This window comes from Bidens hawaiensis, unplaced genomic scaffold, assembly GCF_021521415.1.
Source record: "Bidens hawaiensis isolate Kalapana, Puna unplaced genomic scaffold, B.hawaiensis_p1.1 tig00029992_1, whole genome shotgun sequence".
Lineage (NCBI taxonomy): Eukaryota > Viridiplantae > Streptophyta > Magnoliopsida > Asterales > Asteraceae > Bidens > Bidens hawaiensis.
Window position 1 is genome coordinate 105,530 of NW_027494992.1, and position 11,174 is coordinate 116,703.

Sequence of the window (11,174 nt, forward strand, 5' to 3'; positions counted from 1 at the left end):
TCTTTTTTTTTTCATGTCCGGTTCCAGGTTCGGTTTTTTGTGCACGGCTACTTACACGGTTACACCTAACAAGTAAGATCTCTTTACTTGGGCTTCAACAAAATTGGCAAAATGCAAACCGGTCTCTAGGCCCACAAACTTCCGGATCTAAACCCATCTACAACTCAAATCCAAAACATAACCCGACCCAAATATATCCGGATCCTGTTTCTAGTTACCCAACTCAAAACCCTGCATCACTTTACACACACTCTCTCTCACAACAAATCATCGTCGCTGTCGCCGACGACGGAGCCATAGAGAACATGTTGCGGTTAAAGCAGCTGACGTCACACAGATCTACGGTTACTCTGAGCTCTCGGTTATTATTACTATTATCATCCACCGGACAGCAACATAAAGCAATTTTACCGAATAATATTCCGGCACGGTTAACCTCTAACCGCTTTCTCGATTTCTATCAGGTTACTTAATTAATACGTTTACGCATTTATTATTTATTAATTAATTAATTTATATACATTTTTAGTTATTTTTATAAACATTTTATATTATAATTTTATGTATAGTAAATATATATATATATGATAGGCTCGATTTCGAACTCGTTTGTTAAACAAGCTTATTTTAAGGCTCGAGCTCGTTTAAGCTCGGCTTGATTGGAGCTTTTAACGAGCTGCTGCTCTCGAGTAATGAAGCCTGATTTGAATGCAGCTCGACTCGAGCTTTTAACAGTGGTTATTATGTTGCAAACGTGCGGAGCCTGAACACGATTAGGCTCCAGCGCGGCTCATCTATAGACTTACGAGAGCGAGAGCACGGTAATTAGTAATTTGGTATCACGAGCCAGGTTGAGCTTGATAAGTAGCGAGAGCTTGTTTAGGTTCGCGAGCTAGCTTGAGCTCGTTTATTAAACAAGCTTATTTTAGGACAAGAGCTTGTTTAAGTTCGGCTCGATTCAAGCTTTTACGTGAGTGAGAGCTTGCTAATTGTTAATTTGGTATCGCGAGCCAGCTTGAGCTTGATAAGCGACGATCGGTTTTGTTAGGCTCATGAGCCTGGTCGAGCTCGATTAGTGAAGCTCAGGCTTGGGCTCGTTTATTAAACAGGCTTATTTTAAGGCTTGAGCTCGTTTAAGCTTTTAACAAGCTGATCTCAATTAGCTCACGAGCCTGCTCGGCTCATTTGCGCCACTAGTACTTGTAATTTGTAATGAAGCTTAGTTGAATGCAGCTTGGAAATAAGGATGCGATCGAGAAAGAGCGTGCTCGACTGTAAGTTTTAGATTCGGTGTTTTGTAACTGTAATTTGTTCTTGAGTGGATCATATTGGATAATTTTTGTTTTGTGTGATTTAGGGCAGTAAAGATGAGATGAATAGAGGATATTTTGCTGATATGGCAGAACTCAAAGAACATGGTGGTAAGGTAAGTTGTTTCTTTAATAATATATGCAGATTATATGAACTCTTTACGGTTTATAGTTTATCAAATGTTTACACATCACACAGATTGCTACAGCAAATAAGATTATCATTCCAGCAATGGCAGCTGTGAAGTTTCCTCAGCTAGAAGTCAATTCGTCAAATGGCAAATGTTTCAAACTACCGATAACTACTTATGGAACCGACACTGACTCGATGAAGGATGATATACCGAAAGCTACTTTAATGTGTCTTTCGTTTCGAGCAACCTCTCAGGTTTTAATTTCATTTCATTTCTCATCAATTTTGTGTAAGGAATTATGTTAATCTGTGTCACATTTTATGAATTATGTTTTTTTCAAAAATGTTTACTTATACATGTTAATTGTAGCATAGTTAATATAAACCTGCTAAAGAGAGACTATTTATAAGCAAATTTCTTGATTGTCATATACTCATATATGTTATATGAAATATGAAATACAGTATAATATAGGAGGGTAAACGAGCCGAGCCCGATCTCGTTTTGGCTCGAGCTCAGTATATTTTAATTTAAGAAGGCTCGAGCTCCGCTTGTTTAGAGCTGTTTTTCTAAAGCTCGAGCTCGGCCCAGAGTAGTTTGTCAAGCTCGAGCTCTTCTCAGGCTTTACTTGTTTATTTAGTTAATTATTTAATATTTATTTAGATATACAATATAATTATTTACATATATATATTTATAATTATAATTTTTATATATAATATAATATGTATTATATAATTATTTTTATAACATGGCTATATATAATAACATTTAGTATATAAATATATTAAATAAAAATTATATAAATAAAAAGCTTGTTTAGGCTAGCAAGCCGGCCTGAGCTGGATGTGCGAAGCTGGCGCTTGAGCTTGTTTATTAAATGCGCTTTTATAAAAGCTTGACTTGATTTGAGTTTTTAACGAGCCGATCTCGAGCAGCTCACAAGTGGCTTGGCTTGTTTACACCCCTAGTATGATGTAAAGTTTATAATCGGGAATATATATATTATATATTTATTGAATTATTGAAATGCTATCTGTTTACAGGCAATGACTGATTCTTGGAGTGCTCCCTTTATTGAAGCTTTCAAAGACTCAAATAAAGTTCGGTTATATGAGGTATTAAATAGTAGTAACGCCTATCACTTTATAATTAAAATTCTATAAATTTCAGGTTTTCTTGCATATTCTTTATAAATATTATAATTTATTTTTATTTTTATTTTTTTAGATATCATTCATTGAATCATGGTTGCTATCTTTGACCCCAATAAAGAAGCTTTTACTTCTAATATTAAAGAAGTCAAAACCTGAGGAAAATGGCGTGTTGCATAAACAAACCGCGTATGCATTCGGTGATCATTATTACTTTAGAAAAGAGCTTAAAATACTCAACCTTCTAACCGGGTATCAATCTTTTTATGTACATCTTTCTTCTCAGCTTATGAAATATAAAACATCATTCGTTTTTTAATAAACTCGTGTTATCGTTCATGATCAACAGTTACATGTTCTTGCTGGACAAATTTGGTAGAATACGTTGGCAAGGGTTTGGCAATGCGACACCAGATGAATTGTCTTCACTTCTATCATATACCTCGCTTCTGCTCAAAGAAGATTGATGGTAACAAAAGTTTTGTAATTCTTTTTGTTGAAAGATTGTTATAATAAAATTCAAAACATGCCTTATGGTTTAGATTTTGGAACTATAATATATGCAATGTTGCCTTGTAAGTCAAAACTGAGAAAACAATTTTTCGCAAATGTTTATGTACCGATGAATCCGTTCGTTGCTTGAACTTTGCAACAAACTTTGGTTCTGTTCGTTGTCAAAAGGCGTGTAAAGTCTATCGAGTATGTGCAATAGAGATGCATAACTACGCCATTTGACCTTGTTTTTAGTCATCATGCCGAGTCTTTTACACAATTTATGAACTATTTAATGCTCATACGATGAGTCTTTGATCCTTGCGTTTAGCTTTAGCTCACTTCCCCATCATCTTCCTTCGTTTAAAAGGGAATGTTAAAGATAAACGCGGGTAAAATAATAAAAATCTCTTCATATACAATATCCACTTGCTAATAAGGAGAGCTTTGAAGTTTCAACAATTTCAATCCTTAGGAAATCTTTTTATAATTAATTTGTTATAAAATTGATTAAAGGCTTTTATATACAAATTAAGATTTCATAAACTTAAGTTTGACTAAATTACGAATTTCTCTACATTTTATCATGTTGCAAAAATATGAGCTTGAATACCAATTGTAAATTATTCAAGAAACATGACGGTGATAGGAATCACTGAAAGTACTAAAGAAACAAGTACAACAATAAGGGATAGGGGTTTTGTGAAATATTCTAAATTATTAATAGGTAAAAGAATTGGTGTTGGTTGAATATATTTACCAAAATAACCTAATCCTCTTTTGATAAGACCCGTATAGATACATGCCACAAACGTAAGTAAAGCCAAAGCTAACAGTTATTCATATTACAATGAATTGTGTAGATTCTATGGATTATGTGTAGGAAATATACCCACACATTTGCAATATCTATAAATAAATGAACTTTATTTATGTATTTTTTTAGAAGGTTAAAAAAGATGAAAAACATTGACTTTTAACCATTTACTTGTATTTTACCTACACACATGCAATATCTATTTGCATGGTGCAAGACTGCAAGATTCACCATTCTTAAGTTAACTCCATTAGAGAGGCCCTTGACATCACAAACAAGTGCATTGGTAAAAAATATTAGAAAACAGCTATTAATGCAATTGTACTAGTTTCTCTTTGGTCAATTTAACGTGCGAGAAACGACAAGATTTTCAATAGTGTAGTTACTTTACCTTTCATAAGTGTTGGAGCGAATCAAAGCACAAGGATTTCTTTGAATAAAGAATATGACATAGCTTTCTGGCTTAGATTAAGATTATTTGTGCAATTTTAGCTTTGTTAAGTTTTCCAACTTTTAAGTCAATTGTACGACCGGAGCGGTTTAACTAAAAAGTGAAAAACGTTGCGTCACTACCAAATAGGCATGGAGGCTCTTGTTAACTTTTCCTTTTAGAAATTCGTAATGATTTAACTAACAATATATTTATATTTATATTTATATTTATATTTATTTTTATTATTATTATTATAAGCCCTGCTTGCGGTGCGCACATATGATGTATATATGTGTGAACCCTCGGGTGGGCAAAAGTGAATTTGCACTAATTTTGACGTTATTTTACTAATCACGTGAAAATAACGTTAAAAGTGACGGACGGTTAATCAGGCATCATGTAGTGGCGTTGATAGCCGAAAGACAAGGGTACATGCACCGATCAGCCGGTGTCCCGATGATTGAGTGCTATGTGCCTTATGTCCAAGGCTTGATGCAAAACTACTATCGAGCCGGGGGTCTCACCGGAAGCAGCCTCTCTATCCTTATGGGGTAGAGGTAAGGCTGTCTACATCTTACCCTCCTCAGACCCTACCATAGCTTTGCTATTGGTGGGATATACTGAGTACGATGATGATGATGATGATGATGATTTATTATTATTATTATATGAGTGGGTGAGTGTGATTCTTTGGGAAAAGTTTTGACACACCCACTTAGCCCCGATGCCTGTTATTAGGGGTGTGCGTGGTTTGGTTTGGTTTAGCCCAAAACCAAACCAAAAACTAAAACTTCGGTTTTGGATTTTTAAACTGTTCTGTTTTAGTTTTTCGGTTTTAATTTTGGTCTCGTTTCGGTTTTTACCGTTTGAGCTTGAAAATTTTAGGCTGAAAAAAAGTTGGCTGAAATAATTAATTTTAAATAATTTGACTAATAATTAATTAATTGACTATTATACATATAGCCAAAATATATGAGTTACATATTTATTAAATTCTTATAAATTACTTAGAATAAAAAATAAAAATAAAAAACTATAAATTCGGTTCGGTTCGATTTTTTTGGTTTCTAATACATGCAAAACCAAAACTGAACCGCAAGTTCGTGCTTTATAAAAACATAAAACCAAACCGTCGTTTTGTTTCGTTTATGTTTCTTCGGTTTGGATATTTCGGTTTTTTCGGTTTCGGACTCAGGTTTTTCGGCTTCTTGCACACCCTCCGCGAGTATTACATTAGCGCCCGAACAAACTTTCTCATCTTTGATGCCCACATGAAATCTAGACGAAATGATTTAACATAAAAAGTAGGGTGAGGTGGCAGCAACATCACCCCACTACATCTCATAATCACCGGCTAATTCTAACTAACCAATAAATATTATCGTTATAAAAAACAAACATTTCATTCAACTTATGTTAATCTAGACCGAACCCGAGCCCAAGCCAAGATCAAACGAGATCGAACCTGAGCCCAACCCTAAAAATAACCTTTCTAATAAACGATACCAAACCGAGCTTCACTTACCGAACCATAATCAAACTTTTGGTGGGTTTTAATAATAATATTACCGACTTTCAAATTTGGGGCTTCTCATCATCCTTAAATCTTCATCAAACACCAACAAATTATCACAATCACAAACCCAACATTACCCAATTTTGAAACCCTTTGATAATATTATTATCTTCACAAAATCACAAACAACCCTTATGCACACCAGGTGTTTGATAAAAGTCCTCAAAGAAACACAATACAATTAAGATCAGAAATTCGGGATGCGGGCATTGTCCGGCATTGCGGTCCGTGTTATTGTTACAAGGGGTGGTTGTTCTTTGTAGTTTTCCGGCGAGTTTTAAGCTAGAAAGAGCTTTTCCACATAATAATAATATTGATAATTTGGTGGAGTTGAGTAAGATTAGAGATAGAGATTATTCGAGGCACCGCGGATTATTACAGCAGGCTTCGAGGAAAGATTTTATTGATTTCCCGGTTAAAGGGACTTATGATCCGTATCGTGTCGGGTAGTTTGTTTATTTTTATGTATTAGATGTTTAATTGTAGCAAAGTTTTAATCTTTTTAATGTAAGCGAAGCGATTAAATAAGAACGAGGCATGTTCATGTTCGTTCGGTTAAGTTTATCGGAACAGAGATTGAACAATAACAGATTTTCTTCGCCGTATTCATTCGTTGTGAAAATGAATGTGTTCATGTTTGTTAGGGGTGTGCATGGGTCGGTTCGGTTTTGTGCTCAAACCTAACCAACATCCAAAATGCCAGTTTTTGAATTTTTGGAAACCGTTTGATTTTGGTTTTTTAGGTTTGGATTTAGTTCGGTTTCGATATATTTGGTTTTGCCATTTGGGCTTGAAAACTTTGGGGCGAAAAAGAAGTTCGCCAAAAATAATGAATTTGGGCCTAAATTTTTTTGTTAGCTGATAATTATTTGATTATTATACATTTGGGCTAAAATATATGGGTTAAACTGTATATTAATCTATTATGAATTACATGCACACCGAATCGGATCGGTTTTTTCGGTTTCATGCACACCCCTAACATTCGTTACAATACAACGAACGCTTCATTAAGTTAAACGAACAAACATAACTGAACAAACATAAATGAGCATAACCGAGCGGAAACCACTTATAAGTAAACATGAAAATCAATCTACTGGGCCTAAGAAGTTAATAAAACCAGACTAAATTGTAACGGGTTATATTTCAATTTCATGAAACTGGACTAAGTTGTAATGGACCAAAAATTTTCAAATAATTATATAAAGGAACGCGCACGAACAGACATAAAACAAATTTAAATTAATGAACATAAACGAACTCACGAATATGACATGTGTTCATGTTCGTTCATTTATTAAATAAACGAACTTTCTATCGAACAGTTCACCAAGCATTTTATTCGTTTACATGCATACTTATTTTGATAAGAAAGATGAGTAATATTCTAGGTTACTTTGTAAAATTGTTTAAAACTGTTGGTGTGTTAATCTACAAGTTTCTTTATTTTAAAGAATTATATATGTGTTAGGCTTTATTATTCAAAGGTCAAATTGGGTTCTCCTCCAAAGGAATATTATGTACAAGTTGATACAGGAAGTGATGTATTATGGGTCAAATGCAAAGATTGCAAAGGCTGCCCGAGATTAAGTGGACTCGATGTATTATTCACACACTCTTTTATATACACTTTCATCATAGTTTGACATTTAAACGATCGACCGATGACAATGTGCGCGTGCTTTTTTTTTTTAATTTAAAACAGATTCCAGTCATGTTGTATGACCATTCAAGTTCATCAACATCTTCTGTAATCTCTTGTTCACACAAAAGCTGTTCCATTGGAATGCAATCTGGTGATGCGGAATGTTCAAAGGACCAGTGCAGTTATAGATTTAAGTATGGAGATGGTAGTGCAACATCAGGATATTATGTGTCTGATTTACTTCATTTGGAAATGATGTCTGATAAGACAAACCTATCATCAAATGCTTCATCCTCGGTTGTGTTCGGGTAAGTTATTAGCTAAATAAAAAAGTAGCAAACTTTGGTTAAATTTCGGTTTTAGGTAACAATAATATTTTCTTCACCCGAACAAAAAACCATCAAAGTTTCAAAAAATTGATTTAACTAATTTGACCTGTCATCTGCTCAAATTAATGATGTGCAGGCCACATCTTGTTAACTTTGACCATGTTGACTTTTTTCTTGGCATGATACTTGAAAACCGGTTAAGTCAAAAGATTACTTAAGGTTGAAAGTTTGAAACTTTGATGGTTTTATCGACATGGAAAAGTGGCACAATTTTATATATGTACATTTTATGCCTTTTTTAGCTAACAAAGTTCTAATACTACTCTATTGACTCGGAAAAACTTGATAAATGTAATGAAGGGTAGATGAGAAACTTTGTAAATTATAACTATCATTTTTGAAAACCGGTTAACTCAAAAGATTACTTAAGGTCGGAAAGTTTGAAACTTTGATGGTTTTGTCCACATGGAAAAGTGTCACAGTTTAATATTTGTACATTTTAATGCACTTTTTAGCTAACAAAATACCAATTTTACTCTATTGACTTGAAAAACTTGCAAGATTTAATGATGAATATAATGGACGGGAAAATGGGAACTTTAAGTTTTAACTATCCGTTTTCGAAGGTGAATGATTATTTTCTGACAAAAACAAATAGAAAGTTGGTTTACCTGAAATAGAAATTTAGTCAAAGTTGGTCAACTCTTTATGCATTTTGGTGAATGTTAAAAGTTAAAACCTTTTTTGATCTAACAGAGTTGTGAAACAGTTGCAGCACATATCAATCTGGTGAGTTAACTATGCCCGATAGAGCGGTTGATGGAATATTCGGGTTCGGTCAACAGGGCTTATCTGTAATTTCACAACTTTCTTCTCAAGGGGCAGCCCCGGATGCGTTTTCTCATTGTCTCGTTGGTGATGGTGATGGCGGGGGTATTTTGGTCATTGGTCAAATCATGGATCCAAACATGGTCTATACGCCACTTGTCCCGTCACAGTAAGCTTTCTTTTGAATCACTGTGTTTGCAGTTTGTGGCACGGTTTCTTAGTCAAACACAGTCAACCTTGCAGACAACATTATAATCTAAATCTGCAAAGTATTTCTGTTAAAGACAAAAAATTATCAATCGATCCATCGGTTTTTGAATCATCAAATAACCGAAAAGGAACTGTAATTGATTCGGGAACAACTCTTGGATACCTAGCAGAAGAGGCGTATAATGCGTTTGTAAACGAGGTAAGAACCAAAGGGCAAAACTGTCATAAAGCTTTAAACTTTTTAACTCTCTTAATAATTTAACAGTTTTGCATAATGTTTGCAGATTACAAAGTCTGTTCCTCAATCTGTGCAGCCTTTTGATGCAAAGGGATATCAGTGTTATGTAACTAAGAATAAGTGAGTATTTGATGCTTTTTTTAAATGATTTTATTAGTATTTGTTTTCTATTATTTAATATTGTTTTAGTGCCTCTGAGGTGTTTCCAAGTGTGAGCTTTAATTTTGCGGGTGACGCTTCTATGGTTTTAAAACCCGAGAACTACCTTCTGAGACAGAAGACTGGTATTTTCATGCTCAATATTGTTATTATAGTAAAACAAGTGAATCTTTTTCTTTTTTGTGGTCATATTTGAATATATATTACATCTTTTTAGGACGGTGAGACCGCATGGTGTATCGGATTCCAGAAGGTTAAGGGTCAAGGTTTCACAATTTTAGGAGGTATGAATATTTAAATTATTATTATTGTATGAGTTCTTGATCATTAAAGGTAGCAATTTTAGCCCTTTATATGAAACGGGCCAATTAGGGTTCTATTTGTTCGGTAACGGGTCAACCAGGTAATAGATTAATTTAATAAAAAAGCATCTCGTTTCATGCAGATATTGTTTTGAAAGACAAGAGCATTGTTTATGACTTGGGCGGTCAACGGATTGGATGGGTTGACCATGACTGTAAGTCCATCAAACTTTAACTCTTATTGTAAAAAAAAATAAAAAATAAAATAAATGAAGACATTGTTAAGGTTCTTAATCATGTTGTTAGGTAGAAAGCCGGTTAACGTGTCTACTAAATCAAGCGGTCGCAGAAGGATGTCAAATGCTAGTTCAATGGATTACAGAAACTCACTGCATAATACACTTTATAAACTGACCCTCACCATGTATCTTGCTTTCTTGCTACATTTATTGTAGTTTTTTAAATGAAAATAATCTTTATTTATTTTTGGATTTTATAGCATAACCATCATACTTTATGATTATGTCAATAGTTACACGAGGTCGGTTTTTGTATATCTATAGAGCTTAGACATGTATATGTACTTAGTTTTGAACACAAATGTTTTTTTTTTCTTTTTCATTTGTATAAACTCAAAGAAACATTGCATGCTACAATCTTCAAATCCAATATTTTGGTTGTTTTCGTCTTGTATTATCGTTTCCATTTCCTGGTCTATACGCCACTTGACGAAACTTAATGAAATGATGCTGTATATATACAGCATTTGAAAGTTTCCGTTCAAAGTCAGAGTCTGCAGTCATTACCAAACAACAAAAACATAGAAAGTTTCATATGCGGTCCAAATATGAAATATGCAGGAATCTTCATCCGTCATATTCATAGTCCCCGGTCCAATTAATGTGATTCGATGTTTCATTTGTTCATTTCTATTTTAAGTTTTTCTCGTGACAAATCTTGTGTACCGTGTACGTTGGGCATAATGGGGAGGGAAATTTTCCAAAAAAACCTATTAATAAAGAGAAATTTCATTTTTGTTTTAATAAATAAAAGTTTCTGAAATATCCTATATAAACACGTCTTTAACGACATATTTGGTTTCAACGCGTCTTTCGCAACATGGTGGCCTCCAGCGCGTATTTCACAATGTGTTTGGCCTCTTTTGTTTTTTTTTTAATATTACATTATTATAACTAATTTTACTAATATTTGGATTTTCTTTTATAACTTTTAATATATAAAGTTACATATAATTTCAAATATGCCATTGAGATGTGTTTATTTTTATCTGCACGTTGTCATTAAGTTTACTCAAAACCGGGCCGTGTCAAATTTATATCGAAATGTTCAATAAGATTTGACCAAGCTTGGTTTTAAGTAAAGTTTATGCCAACACGTAGATAAAAATAAGCACGTCTCAACGGTATATATGGAACTTTATAAAACTTTGTAAATTAAATTAAAAAAAACAAATATGAGTAAAATTAATTATAATACTGTAACATTAAAGAAAACAATTAAGAGGCCAAACATGTCGTGAAAGA

The 11,174-nt window shown here is 33.7% G+C and overlaps 2 protein-coding genes across 3 annotated transcripts; both read left to right on the top strand.

Moving 5' to 3' along the window:
• The first annotated feature begins 305 nt into the window (after positions 1-305).
• On the top strand, positions 306-3,125 carry LOC143579848 (uncharacterized). 2 transcript variants are annotated; one of them, XM_077063028.1, is made up of 7 exons: positions 306-464; positions 1,234-1,274; positions 1,363-1,426; positions 1,510-1,698; positions 2,491-2,562; positions 2,675-2,850; positions 2,948-3,125. In XM_077063028.1, exons 1-7 carry the CDS (start codon positions 306-308, stop codon positions 3,063-3,065), a joined length of 819 nt encoding a protein of 272 aa, XP_076919143.1. In that variant the 3' UTR covers positions 3,066-3,125. The 2 variants fall into 2 exon arrangements, with proteins under 2 accessions (XP_076919143.1, XP_076919144.1); XM_077063029.1 differs by having other exon boundaries at positions 418-464; positions 1,358-1,426.
• A 4,505-nt stretch (positions 3,126-7,630) lies between these two features.
• LOC143579836 (aspartic proteinase 36-like) lies at positions 7,631-9,735 on the top strand. Its single transcript, XM_077063018.1, has 7 exons — positions 7,631-7,872; positions 8,663-8,890; positions 8,965-9,130; positions 9,216-9,289; positions 9,359-9,491; positions 9,546-9,612; positions 9,662-9,735. The coding sequence occupies exons 1-7, from the start codon at positions 7,634-7,636 to the stop codon at positions 9,733-9,735; spliced, it is 981 nt and encodes a 326-aa protein (XP_076919133.1). The 5' UTR covers positions 7,631-7,633.
• The last annotated feature ends 1,439 nt before the right edge of the window (positions 9,736-11,174 follow it).

Bases quoted from the DNA above. Each gene is read 5' to 3' on its own strand.
- LOC143579848 (XM_077063028.1), top strand. From the start codon at position 306: ATGTTGCGGTTAAAGCAGCTGACGTCACACAGATCTACGGTTACTCTG. The intron at 465-1,233 runs GTTACTTAATTA...AGTTGAATGCAG, and splicing joins GCTTTCTCGATTTCTATCAG to CTTGGAAATAAGGATGCGAT. The intron at 2,851-2,947 runs GTATCAATCTTT...CATGATCAACAG, and splicing joins ATACTCAACCTTCTAACCGG to TTACATGTTCTTGCTGGACA.
- LOC143579836 (XM_077063018.1), top strand. From the start codon at position 7,634: ATGTTGTATGACCATTCAAGTTCATCAACATCTTCTGTAATCTCTTGT. The intron at 7,873-8,662 runs GTAAGTTATTAG...GTTGTGAAACAG, and splicing joins TCATCCTCGGTTGTGTTCGG to TTGCAGCACATATCAATCTG. The intron at 9,290-9,358 runs GTGAGTATTTGA...ATATTGTTTTAG, and splicing joins TGTTATGTAACTAAGAATAA to TGCCTCTGAGGTGTTTCCAA.